Here is a 22,359-nt window from a genome sequence, read left to right on the forward strand (position 1 = left end):
CTCTAGCACAGCTGACAACCAATAAAATATTAAAGACCCACTAACCAAGTGGCTTGCAAACACCTGTCTGTATCTTTCTCCTTCACATGTTCCTGAGAATTTCAAATATGTCACTCAAATTAATGGGAACCTAACATTACCAGCACATGTAGTGCAAATGAAGCAAGGACTGCAGCAGAAAAGATATGTTCACATGTTCAAAATTCAGGACTTCACATGCACTAAGGATCACATGTTCCCAAGGATCCCAAGGATCATCTTTGTTTTGTGTTAGTTTGTTGTTGTTTTTTATTGTTTTGTAAAGCAGTCGTCCTGTTCTGAAACTGGGGACACAGCTTTTCTTCCACAAGACTTTTACCACTAAATACGATTTGCTCTCAGTCACTCATTGCACACCAAAGAAACAGGATGCATAGCATCCATAAGCATAGCAGTATAAGTCTATTGAAAATAAGAATTACAGAAAAGCATCACAAACTACTCAGTACTCAGTACTGCTTTTGATTCAGTACAGCAAGCAAGCACCACAGTTAAAAACAAGGCTTACTCCACATGCTTTAACTACAAACTCTCTTTGTCCCTGATGCTCCCCAAATGCATTTTCTTGAGGCTCTGCAATATATTTTATCGGCTTCCATCAATGAAATTCAGAGCAAAAGCCCAAGGCTTAGACAGTGGTACAATTTCCTGTAGAAAGAGAGAGTCCCAGTTCCTAAGAAATCAGACGGTCTGTGCAACTCAAAGTATGTTTTCCTAACAACACGAAACATTTCACAGTAAGAAAAAACAGCAGGATGCCTTCTACAGCAGAGCCATCTGCAAAATCTTCACAAGGTGTTTTCTCTAACTCCCAATCATTCCAGAAGTCCCATTCTCACACAGGCGACAAGATTCAGAATCAAGACTTCACCTGCATGAATAGGTCACTGGGCTTTACTATGTTTCCACTTCCCACACACTGCTTTGTCTCTCATTAAAAAAAAAAAAAAAACTTGCACAAGATTTAAAACATCATGTGTTGGCACGCAGCAAACTTGTTCTGTACTCGAACATTGACATGTTCTGAAAGTTTCTGCTTTCCCAGTAACACAATTCTGGGCCAGATTACTCTCTTCTGCTAAGCAGTGAATTCCTCCTGAAGCTGCTGCTCCTCCTTACTAATCTCCTCCAGCTGCCTCCCATCACTGAGATGATGCTTCCTCCTCTCACAACCCTCATTCTTAAAGGTGAACATATGTAAGTGCTATAAACACATTAGTGCTTCAGTACAGCAGAGTTTTAATTGTTCAGCTGTTTTCTACTTTGCATTGCAGACTGGAAGCTTCTAAAATGCAGCATAATATGCTAAAAATAGAAGTGGAGTTTTATGTAGCTCTCTCACAGTTACCTGATAAATACCTAAATATCACAGAAGTTGGTTTTGGTTGCTTGGCTCTAGTTAAATAAGGAAAAAAAAAAAAAAAACTCATGTAAGCAACCTTTTCGCAGAATCCAAATGGTTTAGGTTGGAAAGGGACCTTAAAGATCATCTCATTCCAAGCCCCCTGCCATGGGCATGGAAAGCTTCCACTACATCATGTTGCACAAAGCCTCATCAAACCCATACTAGAACACTTCCAGGGATAGGGAATCCACAGCTTCTATGGACAGCCTGTTCTAGTGCCTCACCACCCTCACAGTGAAGAATTCCTTCCTAATTTCCAATATAAACCTACTCTCTTACAGATTAAATCCATTGTCCCTTGTTTTATTCCTCCATGCCTTTGTAAAAAGTCCCCTCCAGCTTTCCTGTAGGTACTGGGAGGCTGCTATATGAATTCCCCTGGAGCCCTCTCTTCTCAGTCTTTACAGGAGCAGTGCTTCAGTCCTCTCACAATTTTTCTTAAGCACATACAAATAAAAAGTTAATGTAAGGTTATTTAAGAGGAAATCTGATGGGATGACTCAATAGTCCTTTTCTACTTTAATTTCAGTGTTGGAACATGCTTAATAAATTTGCTCTCTCTTTAAATACTACCAAAAACAAAGGATTGGGAGAAAAAAGAGAAGACTTGGTTATTACTGAACATTTTATAAGGTCACTCATTAAGAACAGCTAAAAATGCTTTTAATTTGGAGGTTAAATAAAAATATATTTCCTCCTATACTGAGCATACAGTTTAACCTACAATTCAGAATTCAGTTTCAGGTTTTTTTTCCCCTCTCCCCTTCTACACTTAAATATAGTTTGAAGAAAATTTACCAATGATTTGACTCAATAAGATTTTCTGACTTGCTTCCAAGTGGATTTTGGAAACTATTGCCCTAGATATTAACATAAAATTAAATAATTTACCTCCTTGGATGTTTAACTATATGAGCCAGTTTTTAAATCTCAAGATATTTCAGAGACAGTCTTCTAAAAAAAAAAAAAGGTTTCCCAAAGCTCATGTCTATTTAATTAATGCAGTCCGCAAACAATTATTCATATTTAAGTAATCCAGAACCTTTCCTATAAAAAGGAAAAGCATATTTTCTTCATGACAGAAATAATACTTAAAGAGCCTTCAAGACAATGTCTGCTTTGGTTTATGGGAAAAAATGCACTGTGCCTTCAACTGCATATTCACTGTAATTGCAAAATTACCAATATTCACCATCTGAAAAATTACCATTTTTACTTCAAAACAATTTCGTAAAACCTGGAAAAACCTCTCAGGAATTTAGGTAATGAATTACCTCTGCAATTTAAGGTTTAATTCTTTTCTTTCCCTCATTTTGAACAATGGCAGATAGTCCAATTTAAATAAATACTAAAGCACTGTTAGAACAGAAGGACCTCTAGGAAATGCAGACTTCCAGTGCAGGATTTTCTTGCTAATGGATCTGTGGCAAAACAAGGCTTACTCAAAAGTACCTACAATGCAGAAGGATTACCAATATTTCAAAGATATTTTAACTCCATAATCCCTAGAAGCATAAATAATGAGGAATATTTAAGATCCAGGTACTTCCAGCAAATCAATATATAGATATGAGCTTCAAGCACCATAAATAAGTCCTCTTTTCCACACTTGCTTACAAAAGCATAAATAATGTATTTCATAAAAGCTCAATTGAAGTCTACTCCCCAGCTCAGCAGCTGAAATCTTTCTTTCCCTCCCTGTTTTGCTCACATCAAACAGCAGTTTGTCCTTCTCTCACTACAGCTTCCTTACATCAAGGTGAGTGCTTAAGCCACCTGCACACCAGCAGGTCAAGAATTCATTTAGCACTTCTCAGTCCTAGGCTGCAATGAGCAGCAAGCACTGCAATTTTCAAGTCTGGTGGCTTCAAGAAAATTCTGGAGCAACAGTGATTATCTAAAATGATGATATTATGGAAGACCATTTCTCCCTTTAGCAACGTTATGGTCTCACACCATTTTCAGTGTTCAAGAATGATTAGTAGAGCCATAAAAGTAAAATAAGGCCACTTGAAACAAGCTGCCTTAGCACTCAAATATCAGAAATGCCCAGGAAGTAAAAGCAGCAGTTTGAATTTTCAAGTTTCACACCAGTAATGAAAACTTCTGTGGTCTTTTTCTGATGATCTAGCTGACCTGAGCAAGGATAATGTTTCTCCATCAACAGTCTATTGTAATTGCTACGGTAATCCATATTGACATGACATTCTGCATTCAGCAACCAGATTCACTTATCCAGGAATTGATCTAGCAGTCGCAGGGATTAGCTGTAGTTTATCCCTTTAAGAAATGGCCTTTACAGTATCTTCCTTAGAGACGATCAGTCAAGCTGCAGCAGGACTAATGGTGACAGGGAGGATCCGTCTGAGGCATGTCTGGACTGCCCCCATTAGCAAAGAGCCATGCAGGTGCACCATTTTTCCATTTCTGTCCAGTAATTGATTGATTCAATGCATCTGATCGTCAAACAGAAAAGCTGAATGATGCTGTTTTACATTAAATACACATGGATCCCCATTCCCTTAAAAAAAAATTCCATGGCATCAGTCAGGTCCCCAGGCTTATGTCACCAGAAGAGACTGCTGGAGACCCAACAGAGCAGTCAGATGTCAGACTGTTCTACAGACCCTGGGCCCTCTTTGCTGCCCAGCTCTTCATGTGAGCCTTATAATGTGAAACAGTCTTTCTAAAGAGCAGCAGATCCTAAAGTTGATGTTGAATGGCCTGTGTTACAAAGGGCAGCAGACATCTATCACCTGCAGCTGAAGCCACACAGCACTAGCTGTGAACAAAGAGCACCACATCGTGATTTTGTGGTGTGAGTCTCACAGGGAGCCAGAGCATGTTACCCCTGCTTCCAGATTTATTGGTACTGGGTTAAAAAGTTACAAAGCAGTCAAAAAGATTTATAGATGTTAATTACAAACCCTTATATGCAGAAATTGAAAATTCCTTGACAGATGACCCAGCCCTCAAGCTTGTTCAAGACATTATTTACTGTTTCACAAGGTTCTTCACTGTTATTGCCTAAAATATTAATTAATGTAATTTCCACAAAAATAAGTGTTTTTAAAGATGGAGGGGAGAAATAAAAGATTTAAAAAACACCACCAAAAAATATCCACAAAGCCACAATAAAAGTAATCAAAAAATATCTGTATCCTCAACAATTAAAACATACAACTTTATGGGCAGTCAGTTTTATCAGACTCTGGCATCATATCGGTTGCAAAATTGTTTGTCAAGACCCAACACACATTATCAGAAATACCACAACCTTTGTCTGTTTTATTAATATTCATTGTGTACAGTAATATCCATTACATGAGGGCAGTTATCACTCTCTAAGCACTTGAAGCAGGAAAGGACAGCAGAGTAGTTACAATACCCTGACCACAGGACGCAGAGGCACTGAATTTAAGCCTCAAACAAGGCTTTAATCATACCTGCACCAAACAGATATTAAATCTGGCTGTTTGAGTTAAGAGTTTTTAAAAAGGGTTAAGTGTAATCCTCATGAATCAGGACTGGCAAGACAAACTTTCCTGAATCAGGCTCACTGTCCAGATAACAGTCTAAGATTTGGGTCTGAAGGATGAGATCTTTTGAACCTATGATGACCACATAGACATCCCAAAATAGCACATGTTGATAATTTCCTAATAAAAAAATGAATGCTGTCATTTTGAAACACTTCTTTCCACAGAGGCATCCAAAGAAGATCACTAGACTAGATTAAACTCCAGTGTATGAATCTCCAAAGTTCATACACACCATTAACTCTTTGCTCTAAGAAACAGAAGCCTCATTTACCTGTAGTTTTTGTTCATCCTCCACACCTTGCAGCCCTGACAGACGGTCCTCAGCCTCATTCAGCCACTTCATTAGACTATCATGTTCCTTCTTATACTGGGAAAACACTGGAGAGAGTTCCACCACCTGCCTCCTTTGAAATGACCTGCACTCCTACAATCCATTGTATTAGGAAAATATGGTGTAAAAAGAGGGAAGTAGTGAACAGAATAGGTCTTATTTATTTGAAAAACAACAGTACTTGAGGGATTCATTTGAAGGAGCAAATTCCAAAATTTGCAATACTATTAATTTATTTTTGTAATAGCTATATTCTCTTTATCTGCATAGACATGTAATGAAAGCCTGCCTGACAGTCTTGCCCTGCCTCTTTGAACTACACCTCAGCTTGCCTACTCTAGCATGATTCAAACAGATGAGCTAAAAGGAGCATTTTTGCTCTACACAAAGCCATTTTTAACACAGCATGTGTATGCAAGCACCACAACATGCAGCAGTCTGCAATTACTGCTAATACCCTCGATAGGAAGGAAGAGGAATTTGGGAGCAGGCTCAGTCACACAAAAGGCTTATGCTGAGAGGTTGGTATGTTTGTGCACATGTGTATACGCAGTCACTCTTCACACAGCCTGGTGGTGGAGATAAACCTCTGTTCAAAGGCCAGCAAAAACAGGTGAAGCAAATGCCCAATTCTATGTACCCACCTGTCTGGATCAATACATAGGGTGGCCTTCTGTGATGCTGTGAAAAGGACTTTAATAATCAAAACCACTCCCCCAAAACCCAGAAATGGGAAAATTAATATTTTGGAATTGCAAACATTCAGAGACTCAGGTTGTGTGCACGTACACTTAACTCTTCCCCAGAGAATCACATATGTTGAAAGAGTCTTAAGTTATAAACTATGGTTGTAAATGGGATACCAAAGGGAAAATTGATAAATGAGCTGTAGTAACTACCATAACTGTACCTGCAAACTGTTGTACTTTTTCTGCAGAAGCAACAACTGTAGGCGGATTTTCTCTCTCCTATGGTCCTCCATAGGCTGCTGGAGCATCTGTCCTCCTTTCTGTAAAACTTCTTCAATCTGAGCTCTTTGTTGATCCAGCTAAAATTACACAAATCTCTATTATCTACAGAAATTAATTTTAGAAACATTAACTGCTCAGATATTAACAGTAATTGTACCAAGCTTTTGTCTTATCATCCAAATGAGAGCCAAACAAATTTAAGCAGAGATTCTCCTCAACAACTATAAAATCATAAAATCCAACTTTCCATAAACTTTATAGATGTACTGAAAGAAGTTTAATGAGCCAGCAGTACGCATTCACATCAATAGGGTATTATGACTTTAGCTCCATTTCTATTCTAGACATTCCTTGACAATAATAAGCAAGCTCCGAGTAGAACAGGACAAAAATAAAAATTCAATAAATATAAAAACAGTATAAAAGGAAAGCTATATTCTATTGCAATGGGCTCTTCTATAGAAATAGTTTAAAATTTGTGTTCTGTAATATACATGGCATTTTCCAGACTTATGTCCAGCTTTCCAGCTTATTTTATATCATTTGAGCTGCTTAAAAGGAAGGCAGATAGAGTGGCCTGGCAGAAATTTACCTGACTTAGTAGGCAACAAGGCCATAGCGGACAAGATGCTAACAAAACTATTTGGTTTATATGGGTGAGTAGCAGAGTCTAGTTAAGAATCTAGAAGATAAGTTTTGTTCAAAGCTTTTATTTGGACTTTCAAGATAGAGCAATATTACAAGACTCTTACTTGCACCTTACCTCAATCATCCTCTGACCTCACCTATGCACTGTGATTCATTTTATCATACCAGTTTAAATTTGAACCTTATTCAAACATCATTCAAATACAGGAGGAATTTCTTACAGAGAGCTACTTGAGTAGGAGATAGAAGATAGATGAACAAAAATCACAGTTCACTACTTGTATTCTATAAAATTGTGATGAAAATACAAACTCAAATATGATTAGTTGCACTCAGGCCAGCAGCCAAGAGGCAAAAGCTATGGGAAAAGTATTGGAAAATTGTGCAGGGTATCCAATAACTTAATAGTTTCCTTCCTTTTCTACCCTTAAGACATTCCATCAGAATTCCCCCTCAAAGTCTGGAGCAATGCAACATGGGGCCAAAATAGGAAGTTTTTAAATTTTTTTTAATTGTTCCATTGCTCACAAACCTTCTCATCTTCCCCACTCAACTCCAGATGCTTTTCCACTACTTTTAACATATTCTGTATGTCACTCTCAAATTTGTCCAGGTCTAGAAAAGCCACTCTAGCTTCACGGGACTCTGACATGACAGGAAGTCGTTCTTGTCCAACAAGCATCTGCAAAGCAAAATAAAACCTGAAAAAGCTGAACATTTAGTCTGAACTGTTCCATACAATCCCACATGAACAGGTATATCAGTACATGACCATTAGATATCAGTATAAATCAAAACTTTCAAGAGTTATATGATCTGAGAGATAACTTGAACACACTCAGTAGTTATTACCAAGTTTCTATGTTCAAACTTCAATCTGAGTATTTTGTCCTCAAAATAAATGAAAAATCTCATCACATTAGCTTATGGTATTGTTTTGTAGCTCAAAATATGTACTGCAATATATACAATTTTCTGAACAGTTGTTTGTAAATTTTCCTATGAAACACAAGTCATCACCTGCTACTCAGGTAAAAAAGACAGCTGGTCTAAAAATTAATCTGTTTTTCATGTATAAATACCTACACTTAAAAGAGAACTCAAAAGCAGCAAAGTGCTGTTCTAATTAAACAATGACCTCCACTACAGCCAGTTGCCATCTTCTTGGCACAGACCTCCCAGGCAAGTTCTGGGGCTCGTTCATCCTCACCTTGGCACTTTTGATGTGCTGAGAGACCTTCTCAAAATTACGGTTGAGTTCTGCCAGTTTAGGTTCAACAAGTTCCCGGCACGACACGCCCCGACTGCTCATTAAGATGACAGCCTGGTCACGGACATTATCCACTCGGAGACTGACATCATCAAGTTCAGATGTTAGACGCTAAAAAGTGAAAGAAAATGAAAATGGTCATCTCCTAGGCAAGGAAAGAGACATCTAAAAATAAGCAAAGTGAAGCAAATTTGACATCATTCAGAATCCATGAGTTGACCACTAATATTTTGACAGATGACACAACATTTCCTACCTTCACAGTTTCCTCCTTTTGGCTAGCTGACTTCTTCTCAATTTCATCCAGTAAGGCTTCAGCCTGATACAACCAAGTACTTATGTGGGCAACATTTTCATCAAAAATTTCCAGCTGGCCCTGATGATTCTGGAAAAAGATGAAAAAAAATGTATGAGAAACTTCTAAAAAACCCACCAAAAAATCCCAACAACAAAAACCCCACAAACTCAGAAAAAAACATCAAATAAATCAACCCAGCCAAAATTTTATGAGTAGAAAGCAGATTGATAAAATAGTGTCATGGACACACTTTGGAACAAAACACTGAAAATTAGATCATACCTTTCATCTTCAACAGTATTTACAAAAATTCAAATTTCATTCTAGACTCTTTGATAATATAATTTCCAATTCACAGAAAGGGAAATAGAAGTAGCTGTGATAGTTTGTACAATTAAAGATAGACAATGTATTACAACACTACAACCAGTTCAAAATATCTCAGTCAACCAAAAACTCCACAATTTTTTCTATCAGTACTAGCAGGTACAACAGTATGCACCATGTGTGGTTCTTGGGGATTTTTTAATTGGAAAGGGATTATGCCAAACTTACAAATTATAGCAATCAAGTTCTGATATTTTACTGCTTACATTAAAATATTCCTTCCTCTTAAGAAAAGTAACAAAATTGTAGACATGTTAATTAGGCCTGCTTTCACATGCAGTCAGAAATTGTAATATTAGGCGCTCCAGACAGATGTAATTTTATTTTGTGTCAGATTCAGAGAAGTAGCAATCTGTTTAAGCCTTTCACCAAAACAAAAAGCTAGACAAGATTTCCTCTTTTAGAATAACAAAACAAAGGGAGGAGAGAAAAGAGAGAAGGCCTATGATTGTACTTTGTAAGGTTAAATTGTTCTTTTGCTACATGGAGCTATAAGTTTCTTGATGTTGATATAGAGAGCATAGACAATACTTGTCACCAGATATGAACATAATCTAGAAGTATTTAGTTATGGATCATCCTTACAGCATTTACATGTAAAGGTAAACTACCTGACAACTCCTAACATGGAATTGGATTACAAAATCAACACTATCACCTGCAACAGGCACTGGACAGGAGGCACAGGCCTCACCATCCATGCATACAGTAAATTTCCCACAACTTCCACCTTTAAAAAGTCCTTGATACGGGTTGATTGTCATAACTAGCTAAACAACACCAAAAAAATCTTATTCATATAAAAGCAACAGTCTGATACTAGTATCAGTTGTAGACTGCTTCATGTCCATTTAGGTGTATTAATATGCTTGGGCTTTCATTTAATCATCCAAATAGACGCTGTTGCCATACTCGAACACTTGCAGTTATGGTGTGTCTAAAAAAGCAATAAGCTAACACAGTCACACATGCTTTGCTGAACACCACTAAGTAGTTACCCATTGTCCATTAAATGGCCATCATCCAGGTCTCAAGGAAATTTATCAGTACAAACCCACTGTTCATGTTGGAGCTGGCACAGAGACTGAATATTTAGGCTGAATAAAGAGCAGCACATGTAGCAGCCCAGTTTTCCATATTCCTCATTACTTACCTCTCCATCTACAGCATAAACAGATATCCATTCCACATTCTTTTAAGTCCATGAGGCATCATGGAAGCTTCACTTTACAGTAAAGTGAGTCAAGTGAAAACACAAACCACTCCAAAGAGGTAGAAACAGAGCTACCCTGAATATTTCTCATGCATGCAACTTACCAACAAGGTGTCACACCAGTCCTCAGTCCAGGTTCGAACTCTGCTCCAGCCAGCATTAAGGACGCACAGCTTCTCCTCCAGGACAGTCTCACTCCCTTCCACCAGAGACTGGAGTGCAGTGCAACTTTCTGTGATGCTCTTCAGATCAGCCTTCCTCCTCTCCAGCTCTCTCAGCACATTCTGAAACAAGTTCAGCCATTAAAACTGTAATGGTCCCAAACAAAGGGGAGGCAGATTTTTACCTCCACAGGAAACAAATACATGGTAGATGATCTTCACTTGTGGAAAGAATTACACCAAGTGTAATTGCCTTCTGTTTACAGTCACTCTGTAGATGGTGATCTCATTTTTTAAGAGTGAGAGCACAATGCATGTAAGTGTCCTGAACAATTTAGGCACTCTTTTGGTTTGTTGTCTTAGATCATCTTCACCATTTCTTTTTATTATGTAGGTAAAGCAAATGCATCACACTACATTGCAGGTCCATTTTTAAAATCCTTTTTTCTGTATTGTGAAGCACAAAACACAAATTTCAAGAGACACTCAGGATTCCTCTGTATCTTTTCCAATTAAAGTACTTTTACAGCTGGCAACCATGAGAAACATGGTAGGCAAATGCTAAATATTTTTTTTGAGAACCATCACAACTCATTACAGCAGATGTTCAATTCAGTGCCTACATAATACAGACTCCCTATTGTTATATTATCTATATGCAGAAATGTTAATATATGTATCTTTAGCTCAACCCTTTTTTCCAAGTAATCTCTGCTTTTAAATAGTTTTTTAACCTAAAAAAACACACCTTTTTTGAAAATATGCATACTGACATGCAAATTAAGCACTATGTCATCTCTTGAATATCAGCACACAGTTTCCATGTGGAAAACAGACCTCTTGCCATACAAGATTACCAATTATTATTGATGATACCTGCCTACTTAGAAAGTTCTTTGATGTCAGTGTACGGTGTGGTGAAGAATGCACTTAATCATAGCCAGTGTCTGGAGCTCCTTGAACATACTATCTGTGAAGCAAGTAACTTATTATTTTACCATGGCTTATTATTATAGAAACAGAAACAAATCCTCAAGTTACTACATTTTAAAATTGCCTCTAGAAAACTCGAAAACAGAAAGGATAACTTTGTATGCAACATATAGGACTTGTCCTCCTGATGGTGCAGCATAAGAGTCATTATTTACATGGCTTACAAATATATGGCATACTTCCAATAAGGATTCAAAACTTTGTTTGGAGACAAATCTTGGGGATACTGCCACAGCAAAACCCTAACACTAATAATTGCTAATACTGATTGAAATGCCTGAGAACAGGTTACATTAGACGAGTTTGAGTTTGCTGAGCTTTCAAGATTTAAGACTGTGGACAGACCCATTCCAGAAGTAAAAAGTGACAGAAAACAAAAATTGGAAATTTCATTACTGCTGAACTGTATCAACTGACACTTACTGCTAACTCCTAGTAATATCCAAATTTCTACAGTGTGAGAAAATATAATTACTCTGAAGAAACTAACACATTTGCCAGTTGCAATTAAAAGTTCAATTTGTAAGTGGAAAAAAAAAAGGAATTATAGAATCCTCTTATTTTGCAAAGTCACAATTTTGAAGACAAATCTGTTTCAATTAAAAGTTACAAACTCGATTTTTTATTGAATGCACTTTTCATTCAATGCACTTTCAGTTTGTTCTACTAGTAAAATATTTGATCCAGTCCACAATTATATTTGCTTATAATCTTAAAATTATTATAATAGTGAAATGTGTAAGAGATACAGTAACTCTTAAATACCTATTAGTACAAAACATGTAGTAATATCTTAAATATTTCACTGGCATTTAAGGTTGATGCCAAATGCCTGAGAGGAAACAGATCAGACTGAGTAAGGTAGTGAAGAGGAACTATTGACTCTGCTGAAATTTCGGAATGTGGGAGATTTAGGAACAAGTTACAGGGATTTAAATTCACAGCCATTTGTACGTAGTATTGCTATAATATCAGAATTTTTTTCTACCAATATTTAGTAAGCATGCTTACTTTGGCCCAGGCAATTTCTGAATCTAGATCAGAAAGCAAGCTCTCTGAAGTGGACTTCTGCACAAGGTCAGCTTCAGTGGTAGCCAGCCACTCTGACAGAGAGGCAGACTCCTTCCTCATTTTGCGTGCCAGCTGGGTTGCTCTTTCAAGGTCTTGTTTTCCTTCTGTCACCTACCAAAAAAAAAAAAAAATTAGGAAGAAAGAAAACAAAATTAGTTTCAAAAAATAGCAAATGCAAAAGTACTAGCCAGCTAAAATATCCACCTAAATATATAAAATCCTTGCACCTTAAAATTGTCTTGCTTTAAGTAAGGACCCTAAAACGATAGTTCATAAGCATCTGTATCTTACTATACAACAGAGAATATATATAAATAATTTTATCTCCTTTAGGAGTATCTCAATTTAAAGAAACCTCCTTACCAATTTATTTATAGCTAGAAATCACCAAACTGATGTTTATCACTTTATTTTGATCCTTTAGCTGAAACTCAAAGGACTGCAGAATCTAGTCACTCACATAGGTAAAATTCAATTCCTCCTAGTAATTTGTAAGGCCTGCTAGCAGAAAGCTGTAAAGAAAAATTTCACTGAAAATCTAGTCTGCCCTTAAAAACATATCAGTAAAATTAGCATTAAATTTGATGTTTGTTGTAGTAAAATAATTTGTATTCACACCAGTTGCACAATTAGTCTGGTCAGATTTTAACACAGATTTGAGAAGAACTCCAAGAATCATAGTCAGAATCAATTGACATTTCAAAAAATTGTGCTCTTCTCTCTGCTCAGAGAGAAAAATCATAACATTATACTGCAAGCAACTCTGCCTTTCTACCTTTTCCTAATCTCTTTCCTACATGCCTTCCAGAATCCACAGCTTCCTGGATATTCTCAAATTCACAATTGCAAAACTCCAAGATATTCCAACACTGTAATCTGACCCTTTACCTCCAGCTTAATTCATTAAGCACTGAACAGACATAAATCCACTTGGGATTCCATCTTATCACCCAGGTAGAGAGTCCTACCTGCCCAGTAAGGGTTTAACCATTTTTAAACACTTCTCTTGGATCAGTAAATATTCAACTAATAAGAAAATTATGCAATATTTAATGAAGTTCATGGGAAATAGAGGTTTGCCTGCATTTTCTACTTCACACTGAGAGCAACCATTTAGATGGACTACAATTCAAAACCATCATGACACCCAAAAAACCTCAGACTGACTTACATTTCTCGCATAACAATTTGACCACAAATTATCTTAAAGGACTTTAATGTATGGTAGGTCAGCTTTGCCAGGGCAATCAAAACTCTGTGAAACTTCCTTTCTTCAAGGCTACCTCTCCTCCAGGGAGGTATGTGTAATATCTAATCTTTTAACTGATTGCTCCTGGATGCAGCAACTAGCCTACATACTATCAGATTTAGAGTCAAATTAACAACACTATCTAACAGCAAGGAAGAGAAATTACATGCAGATAAATATTCATACATTTATTTATCTTTCTTACCTGTGCCCCCAAGTCATTGTAAAGAAATTTCAGTGCTGTCAGTTGTTCATCCATCCCTTTAGGATTATCCGTCTGTTGTTTCTGTACAATTTGCCTTCCTGTCTTGATGACAGTTTCAACTTCCAATTTCACCTCACTGAGGGTCTTATAGAGTTTCTAAAATCACAAATGTATATATTGGTGATCAATTTGTAATGCAGGTTTTCTGACTCTGCTTCCTTTGAGGACCTTAACTTCAAATTGCACTTAAATTCTGATTTATGAATTAATAGCAATATCTGACAAGAAAATTCCAAACTCCTCATGATATTTTATTCTGATGAATACTCTGAGAATATTTTATTCTAGTTTTTATTTTCTTATTTTTATTATCTTATTAATAAGATGAATAATTTAACAACATTTACTCCAAGGCTAATATTGTGATCTGTACTTCATCTTAGTATTCATTTTGCTCAAATTATAATGACTTTGATGCTTCTCCAGAACATAAGGATGAACCAGGAAAGGGAGTTTATAAAAACTCAGCTGTTCCACTATATCGATGATTGACAGCCCACTGCTTTTATGTCCTACAAGAACATGAAGTTTTTAGTTATCAAGTGTTCTGCTAGCACTTTCCAATGAGCTGCAATAGTTCCAGCTAAAAGTTCTAGTAGAAGATAACTTCAAGCAAAATTTCCTCAGAAGAGAGTTTAAGCAACAAGAACTACAAGAAAAAGAAGCACCCCCAAGCACGAGTCATGAACATTGCATACATACCATGCACTTCTCCAAGTGAGTTTGGATTACATCTGGGTCAGTATCCTTCACATCCAAGACATGAAGTTCTGCTTTTACACCATCCAACACCCGCTTGCAATCTAACATGCGCTGCTCAAAATTGGCTGGTTTCTGGAAAAGCTGATACTTTGTACATACTTCACGGAGCTTTCTCTGTTTTAATGAATATTACGTTGAAAGATTGTTTTGAATTAGTACCTGCACTTCAAAAAATAACCTTTAAAGCATGTCACACCACAGATTATAACCCTTCATGCCACCACAAATCAATACATACAGAATTTTGGCTTGGCACATAATGGTGCCATCACCTGTTCCTAATCTCTACCTGAGGAGCAAGAGAGATGTCACTCTGTATCATATGCTCTGAAAATACCCATTCTACTCAAATACAGAGACTTGCTGACTTTAAGCATTTATCCCATGACACTTGGAAAATTTAAGCTTCCTTCTTCAATTCACCTAGGGTTGTTTGTTTCCTTATGTAAGCACATAAAAGCATATACTATTTTCTTCTTAAGTTCCTCTGACTGCACAAACAATTTACAGGCTGACACAGCAGGGTGTAAGGGTGACTCTCATGTCTTTACCTGCAAAGCATCCAGCTGAGTTCCACCACGGGGAGACCTGCATTCAGGAGAAGCAGGAGGGAAAGAGCGAGCACTTTTCTTCAGCTCCTCTAAGGTGGATTCATGAGCTGCAATCTCAGCTTGAATTTTCTGCCATATCACAGAAGCAGGAAAAAAATGCATCACAAAATTGCTTGCAGAAGAGAGGAAGGGGAACTTTCTTACCACTCATCAGAAGTAAATCTACCCTGTAAAACTTAAACACCACCAGGTTTATTTTAAATATTCCGCCCTTGGTGACAACCTGCTAAATTGAAAGCTGCTGTTATTCAATACAACCTTCTTAAAAAAAATAAAACTCTCCAGATTACAAAAGATAACACCTAGTGCATCAGCACAGGACTGAAATTTATTACTAAGTCTAGACTGAGCATTATCATCAAATATTTCCAAAAGTTTTGTAGTGAAGGGCTATACAGAAATACCTGGGCCTCCTGGGGCATCTGAAAGGCATCTATCCTGTCAGTCAGGTAAGATGTCAGCTGTCTATCCAGATCTCCTAAACTTTCCTGCAAGACCTGCAGCATGTGGTCGGTTTCTCGCATGGTCTGAAGCTGTTGTTCCAAGGTGATCTGTCGGCTCACCGCCTGAGCAGGACAGAAAAGTAAGACAAGATGCAGCAATAATTCAATATAAATTGTAGTAGAATTCCTCAAAACAAGGTAGGAGAGACCAAAAGGATTCTACACCTGGAGGACTGGCTAAAAAGAATCCCAGAAAGCAGCAATTTTTTAAGCTTGCTGTGGTTTCTAAAACAATAACTGACAAGCAGTGCAACAGAAGGAGAGTTCTGCTGCAGATGCATATGAGATAGTAAAAACACACCTCTCCTACTACCTCGAGAAGTTTTTGAAACTGGTGTGGTTTTAACAGAGTACTACTATACAATGGGAAACAGGAACTTCACAACAGACCACAGATCAATGTTGTTTGTTATATTAATATTCACATTTCCTTTCAAAATAATAAACTCACTCAGTTATACTGTCAAAACAGAAGTTCACAGTTTTTTCCCTTTATTGTCACTTCCTTTAACAGCATCTGAAATGCCACTACCTGCACAGGAACACAAATTTCCCACTATCAGCACATGCATGCACAGACCAGTGCACACACAGATGTACACACACATATGAAGAGCTGTCAAAAGCCCATGGTGCCAGTGCTGCAGCAGTCAATGCCAGCACATAGCCCCCAGCTGAGGGCACTGCATTCATGCTGCTCATTGTAATGAGGATTAACTGAAACTCCCTCTACAATTACACTTTTTCATCAGTGACAGAAAACAACTCCCATCCTACAATTTGGCAGGGGCTTGTATTACCAGGATACAGAACACAAATTACAACTCTGTGCTACCTGAAATACACCTAGTCTTCATCTACTTATTAAATCTATAAAAGACTAGACTGAAGTAGGAGAAGAGGAAGAGGACAGCCTAATAAGATGAGTAATAAGAATGTTTTCCTTCTGTTTTTTTTCACCATTACTTCTTCCTAGCTATTTCTAAGAATGAAAATGTCACTTACACTCCTCATTCTTTTAGTTTGTGAGAAAATGACCAGAATTTATGGCAGTAGCAAAGCAATATTAAGCTGTTAGTATTGTTAATATTGAGCTGTTCTTTAATTTTGGAATTACCTTTTTTGTCAAAATTATCTAAAAAATACCAGGGCATGCCTGCAGTGCTAGCTTGCAAAAAAAACTTCACTCATGTAATGAAAAATAGAAAAGCATCTTGCTCTTTGGACATTTTTACAAATTGAAAACAGCTGACACCACTGATGCTATTTATTCTTTTTCTGTATTGCAGTCCGGTATCTTTAAATTCAGCTAACAAGAATCATTTCAGACTTGAGCTTCACCCCTCACCCCAAGTTCTTACCAAGTGACTCAATTCTTCATAGCGGGCATTGAAAGCTTCCAATTTTTCACTGATGATGTCATCAAGAATCCCTCCATCAATCAACGTCTGCCCAAGTTCCCGAATCTGGGTTCGATTATCAGCTGGGTGACGCAAGACCGATTCCAGGGACTAATTAGAAAAAGTTTTAAAGGTCAAGACACTGAATATTGCTGTATTTTCAGAGCTGGAAATCTGGTTGTATACACAAGTTTAACACTTCAACTGTCTTGAGAGTGCTCTAAAAGCATAAATCAGTTATGGCTTAATTCATAATGGCACATGGCATTACGGCACAGAGGTGATTTTACTTTAGGTAATCAAACTTCACAACACTTTTTGCCTACTCTCATAATTTCATACTACTATAGCCCTGGAAGAAATTAACCAATTTACATAGGTCAGGAGAGAGCATACAGTTTTATCACAGTACCAAGTATGGCACTATCACCTCCAGTAAAAGTCCACTTTTGGTGGAGGATCTTACAAATATCCATTTTCAATTCAGAGTTATATGTTCATTTAATGTGAAGAATCTGAATATTCAGCACATTTCAGTATGCTACTAAAGTGCAGAAATCTTTTTTTTTTAAACAGAGCTATCTGAAAAATTACTCATCTGATGTAATCATTATAATACCTCAAGAGCATCATTGACAGCATCCAATTTATCAGGCAGATTTCCTGTCATTTGCACTCTTTCTTCCAGATTGTTTAGCCAAGCTGTTTCTAAATCAAGATACTGAAGTAGCTCAATCCAACAGGACCACACTTCCTAGGAGCAACAGAAAAGAAAAAGATTAGCCTAGAATGCCAGGCATAGTTTATATATCCTATGAACAACTTAAAGATATGAGTATGAGAAATCACCTAAAAAAGACAAGTAGAAAATATTAAGAAATATGTCACAGTACAGAATGTTCTAGATAAAACAACATGCAGCTCTATCAGGAAGATACAGAGAAATGAGCATAGCAGTCTCTAAACTGTGTTAAAACTATCACTGACATAAAGGTTCATATAACTATGTAAGAATGTAACAAAATGCATTGGATCCTTTTTGAAAGACAGGACATACACACTCTACCCCAGATCATAATCTTTTGTTTGTTTTAATTATTACTGTATTTCAACCTTTCATTTTTGTTTAATTCCTTTTTGCTGTTTTGGAAGACAGATCAGTAACAGGTCTGTGAGACAAGTTTATTTATTTGCAAAAGCATCGAATACAATTACAAAAAAAAAAGCTCGATAGTGTCTCATGGATTCCAAATACATCCTTTCAAGAGAAAGTAATCTTGGAAAGGAGTAAAATGCATTTATGTTGAAGCTAATGTATTCAGATATTTTCAATGTCCTTCTCCACTCCCCTCTTGTGCTACCTGCCTTCATTTTACAAAATCACAGACTCACTTAGGTTGGAAAAGATCTGAGAGATCATCCAGTCCAATCTGTGACCAAACACCACTTTTTCAACAAGACCATGGAACTAAATGCTACATCCACTCTTGCCTTAAACACCTTCAGGGACAATGACTCCACCACCTCTCTAAGCAGCCCATTCCAATGTTTAATCATTCTTTCTGTGAAGAAATTCTTCCCAATACCAACATAAATCTCCTCTGGACCAGCTTGAAGCCATTTCCTCTCATCCTTTCACTGGCCTCAGAGAAGATTTCAAACCCCACCTGGCTACACTCTCCTTTCAAGGAGTTGTAGTGAGCAATACGATCACTCCTCAACCTCTTCTCCACACTAAAAACTCTCAGCTCCCTCAGGAGCTCCTCATAGCACTTGAGCTCCAAACCTCCCAACCAGCTTTGCTGCCCTTCTCAGCAGCCCAATATCCTCCTTTTAGTGAGAGACCCATAACTGGACAACACACTCAAGGTGTGCCCCACCAGCACCAAGTATATGCAGAGGGACAATCACTTCCCCAGCCCTGCTGGCCACACTATTTCTAACAATGGCCAAGATGCCATTCTGAGCCATCAGGACATGCTGCTGGCTCACATTCCATGAGTGTCTATTAGCACCCTTGGGTCCTTTTTTCATTGGACATCTTCCAGCCTCTCTTTCCCCAGGCTAGAATGGGAAGGCTGTAGCACTGCATGGGGTTGTTGGGACGCAAGCACAGCAGCTGGTACTTGGTCTTGTTGAACCTCACACCTTTGGCTTCAGCCCACCAAATCAGCCTGTCCAGACTCATTCCTTCCTTCCTACCCTCCAGCAGATCAATACTCCCACCCAACTTGGTGTCATCCACAAATTTACTAAGGGTAGACTTGATATCCTCATCCAGAACATCAATAAAGGAATTGAACAGTTATTTATAAGCAGAGAGCTATGATTCTTGCCTCCAATGTGTGACATTTCCCTCGGATCCGATTGCACAGTAGCTGGTAGTTCTCCAGCACAACATTCAACTCAGTCACCAGGTCCTGACCACTGGACGGCACTTTGGTGGCCAACATCTTGATGTTGTCCTTGAGAATCTTCACTCTCACCTCCTTCTGCAACACATCCTCCTTTGCTCTCTGTCAAAAAAACATATTACACTATCAACCTTCAATTGCCTTACAACTCAGCTATTCACCACTCAAATCAATCATAAGCAGTTTCACATTGGAGGTCTTGCTGCCAATGTATTTCTTGGGCCTGAACACAACAAAATACAGCACTAACTTGAATGGAATTAAGGTCATATTAGAAAGTGGTGAAAGATCCTGCTTTATTAAGCATACAGATATATTTACTGTTCATGGTTTGTTCATTTAAAAAAAACTCATTACTCAAAGCAAAAAAAAAAAAAATTAAGTACAGTGCTATTTCTATGCTATCATGCAAATACAAAAAAACCAAATTAACCAGAAAAAAATAGACATTTGCTAAAAACAAGTATATCAGGAAGAAAAAGGTAGGGTGACTTTACAGAAATGATGCATCTTAGAGCTCAGTACCTATCTCCAAAAGTCATCCAGGAAAGATGATATAATCACCCAGGACATGTGCAATTACAAAGCTGGAACCTCCCTCACAGCTGTTGGGTGTGCTCGAGAAACACACAAAAAGGACAGCTAGAATTCCTTCAACCTCACTGCACTCAGAGGAGCCTGGCAGCACATATACAGGGTAAGTACAGTACAACCCCCAACACACAGGTCTGGAGAAACTGTATTATCACTTGTCAAATTGTGCCTTAGCCAGAGGATGGAGGATAGCTGGAAGACAGATCAGGCAGACCAGTCTGAGTCCCCCTGCTGAGATAAATAAAAGGCTTCAGAAGTGAGACTGTTCCATATCTTTCTTTTCAGGTTTCAAGAACAATTTTATGAAATTGAAATATCTCTGATAAATAAGGCATTGCACTATATAGTAGAATTTAGCACAATTTTTGTATATATATTTCAAGTTGTCTTCTAGATGTAAGGCAATAAAATTCAGTTAATAGAAAGGCAAAGAATAGAAAATTTTGGAAATATATTTTATGTCAGGATTTTCAAAAACCACACAACTTTATCTTAAACTTATTCCTCCTTAAACCTATTCCTCCTGTCAGCAGGAGTTCCAATCTGTTCAAATGACAGCATATGCAAAAATGAGCCAAATACAGAGCGTGCTTTTTCCCAGTCCTAAAAGTAGTCCCAGGATAATGCTGTTACTGCAAATGAAAGGGAATTTTAAGTGTTACAATAAGCTTACAGGCTCACTGACACAACTGTCATAATATACATAATATAATCTGGATTTGACAAAGGTAAATGTGCTAAAAGTCTCACAGATTTGCCAATGAAAAGAAGGTTCTTTCTTTCCTTGGCTGGTGTTCAAGCCAGCTGTCAGACTATGTGATCTCAAGTGGCTTCAAAGGACATGAATATATTAAAACTCTTGTTAAGGGGTGCTTCAAAAAGGACAATTCAAAACTTCAAATGGCTCTGTTAAAGCACTTGTAAGGGAGAATTTTTTTTTTTACTTGTCCATCAAGTAACAGTATAGTGGATACTCATTTAAAAAGTGTACACAAATAAAAACATTTTTGAAGATATGATTGAACTCTCAGATTAAAAAGCAGGGAATTATTTATTCTGTACATGTATCCAATAAAATTTTATGTTCAACTGACAATATTATAATGAGACAAAAATTTCTCCTTCCTCTTCATTTATTTGGCCGCAAGACCCAAAAATAGAAAAGTAGGGACCAATATCACTCACTGATCCTTGTGGATCTCTTCCACCTCACGATTTAAAAAATAAAAATAAAAAAAAAAATCACTTTTTGCAACAGATGATGAACACATGATAGCCTTACAACACACCCATTTTAAAGTTATTTTCTAAATGTAGAGTTAGAATATTTAGGGGTCAAGAAACTGAGGTCCAAGTGATAGAAGACAATTTTCACAACCAGTAATTTAAATAGAAATAAAAGATGACACTATACCTTTCTCAAGTTTTGTCTCCTGCAAAATTTTCCCATATTCCTAATGTTTAATATGCTATATATAAAAAGCCTGACTCAACAGCTGAGCAAGCTGTTATTTATTATGAACTCCCTAGCCCTCATGGCCAAAAAGAACATCTGCTTTTATAGTTTATGCTTTAAAAATCAAAATTTCCACAAAGCAAAGATGAAAAATAGCACTAATCTTGTCGTGACCTGAGCTCCTTTCCACAAATATAATTCCATAAAAGGTCAACCCCCAAAGCTTTAGGGTTCTCTTTCTCTTAATCAGGCCTCTACAATAAGCTGGCATTGCTGACCTTCATTTCCTCTACTGCATTCTCTAGCTCTTCAGGAGACTTGTATTCGAAATCTTTCTCCAAATATTCTTCTTCAGCTTGGGTCATCCATTCTTGCATCTCTGCCAAATCCTTCTTCAGATTTACAGCTTTTTCCTGACTTTCAGACAGGCGATTTTTCTGACTAATGATCTAGAATCCAAGGTGGAAAAAGAAACAGCAGCTTTGTTACTTAAATGTCCTTGTACATGTGAAAAACCACAAGTCTTTGCTAAAATATTTTACTACCAAAACGTTTTCAGACCTTTTTAATTAATGGAGCACTTTTCCATGCACACATAAACTTATCAACCCTTTTTAGCAGATAAACAAAATCTAAAAGTGAGGGAAGGAGAAATATGACCTTTTTGTCCCCCCTTCATTGAACATAAACTGGTAACAATCCCTGAAAAAAGTCAGACAGAATAAATTCCTCTTCTGATTACAAGTATCATATAGTTAGATATATCATTATACTGA

General features: G+C 37.3%; 1 protein-coding gene across 2 annotated transcripts in view; it reads right to left on the minus strand.

Annotated features, from left to right (window-relative positions):
• UTRN (utrophin) overlaps positions 1 to 22,359 on the minus strand; it is a 305,876-nt gene that overhangs the window by 208,166 nt on the left and 75,351 nt on the right. Inside the window, exons 25-39 of one of the 2 annotated variants that reach the window (XM_077782132.1) lie at positions 21,862 to 22,032; positions 19,456 to 19,635; positions 17,739 to 17,873; positions 17,081 to 17,230; positions 15,621 to 15,782; positions 15,157 to 15,285; positions 14,546 to 14,719; positions 13,784 to 13,939; positions 12,270 to 12,440; positions 10,209 to 10,388; positions 8,463 to 8,591; positions 8,147 to 8,317; positions 7,469 to 7,618; positions 6,228 to 6,365; positions 5,258 to 5,410 (exon numbers count right to left, since the gene is read on the minus strand). In XM_077782132.1, coding sequence (XP_077638258.1) covers positions 5,258 to 5,410; positions 6,228 to 6,365; positions 7,469 to 7,618; positions 8,147 to 8,317; positions 8,463 to 8,591; positions 10,209 to 10,388; positions 12,270 to 12,440; positions 13,784 to 13,939; positions 14,546 to 14,719; positions 15,157 to 15,285; positions 15,621 to 15,782; positions 17,081 to 17,230; positions 17,739 to 17,873; positions 19,456 to 19,635; positions 21,862 to 22,032 — 2,349 coding nt within the window. Of the gene's footprint in view, positions 1 to 5,257; positions 5,411 to 6,227; positions 6,366 to 7,468; positions 7,619 to 8,146; positions 8,318 to 8,462; positions 8,592 to 10,208; positions 10,389 to 12,269; positions 12,441 to 13,783; positions 13,940 to 14,545; positions 14,720 to 15,156; positions 15,286 to 15,620; positions 15,783 to 17,080; positions 17,231 to 17,738; positions 17,874 to 19,455; positions 19,636 to 21,861; positions 22,033 to 22,359 lie in introns of those variants that run through there. The other variant, XM_077782130.1, reaches the window with a different exon arrangement.

Source organism: Lonchura striata, chromosome 3 (genome assembly GCF_046129695.1).
Source record: "Lonchura striata isolate bLonStr1 chromosome 3, bLonStr1.mat, whole genome shotgun sequence".
Classification (NCBI taxonomy): Eukaryota; Metazoa; Chordata; class Aves; order Passeriformes; family Estrildidae; genus Lonchura; species Lonchura striata.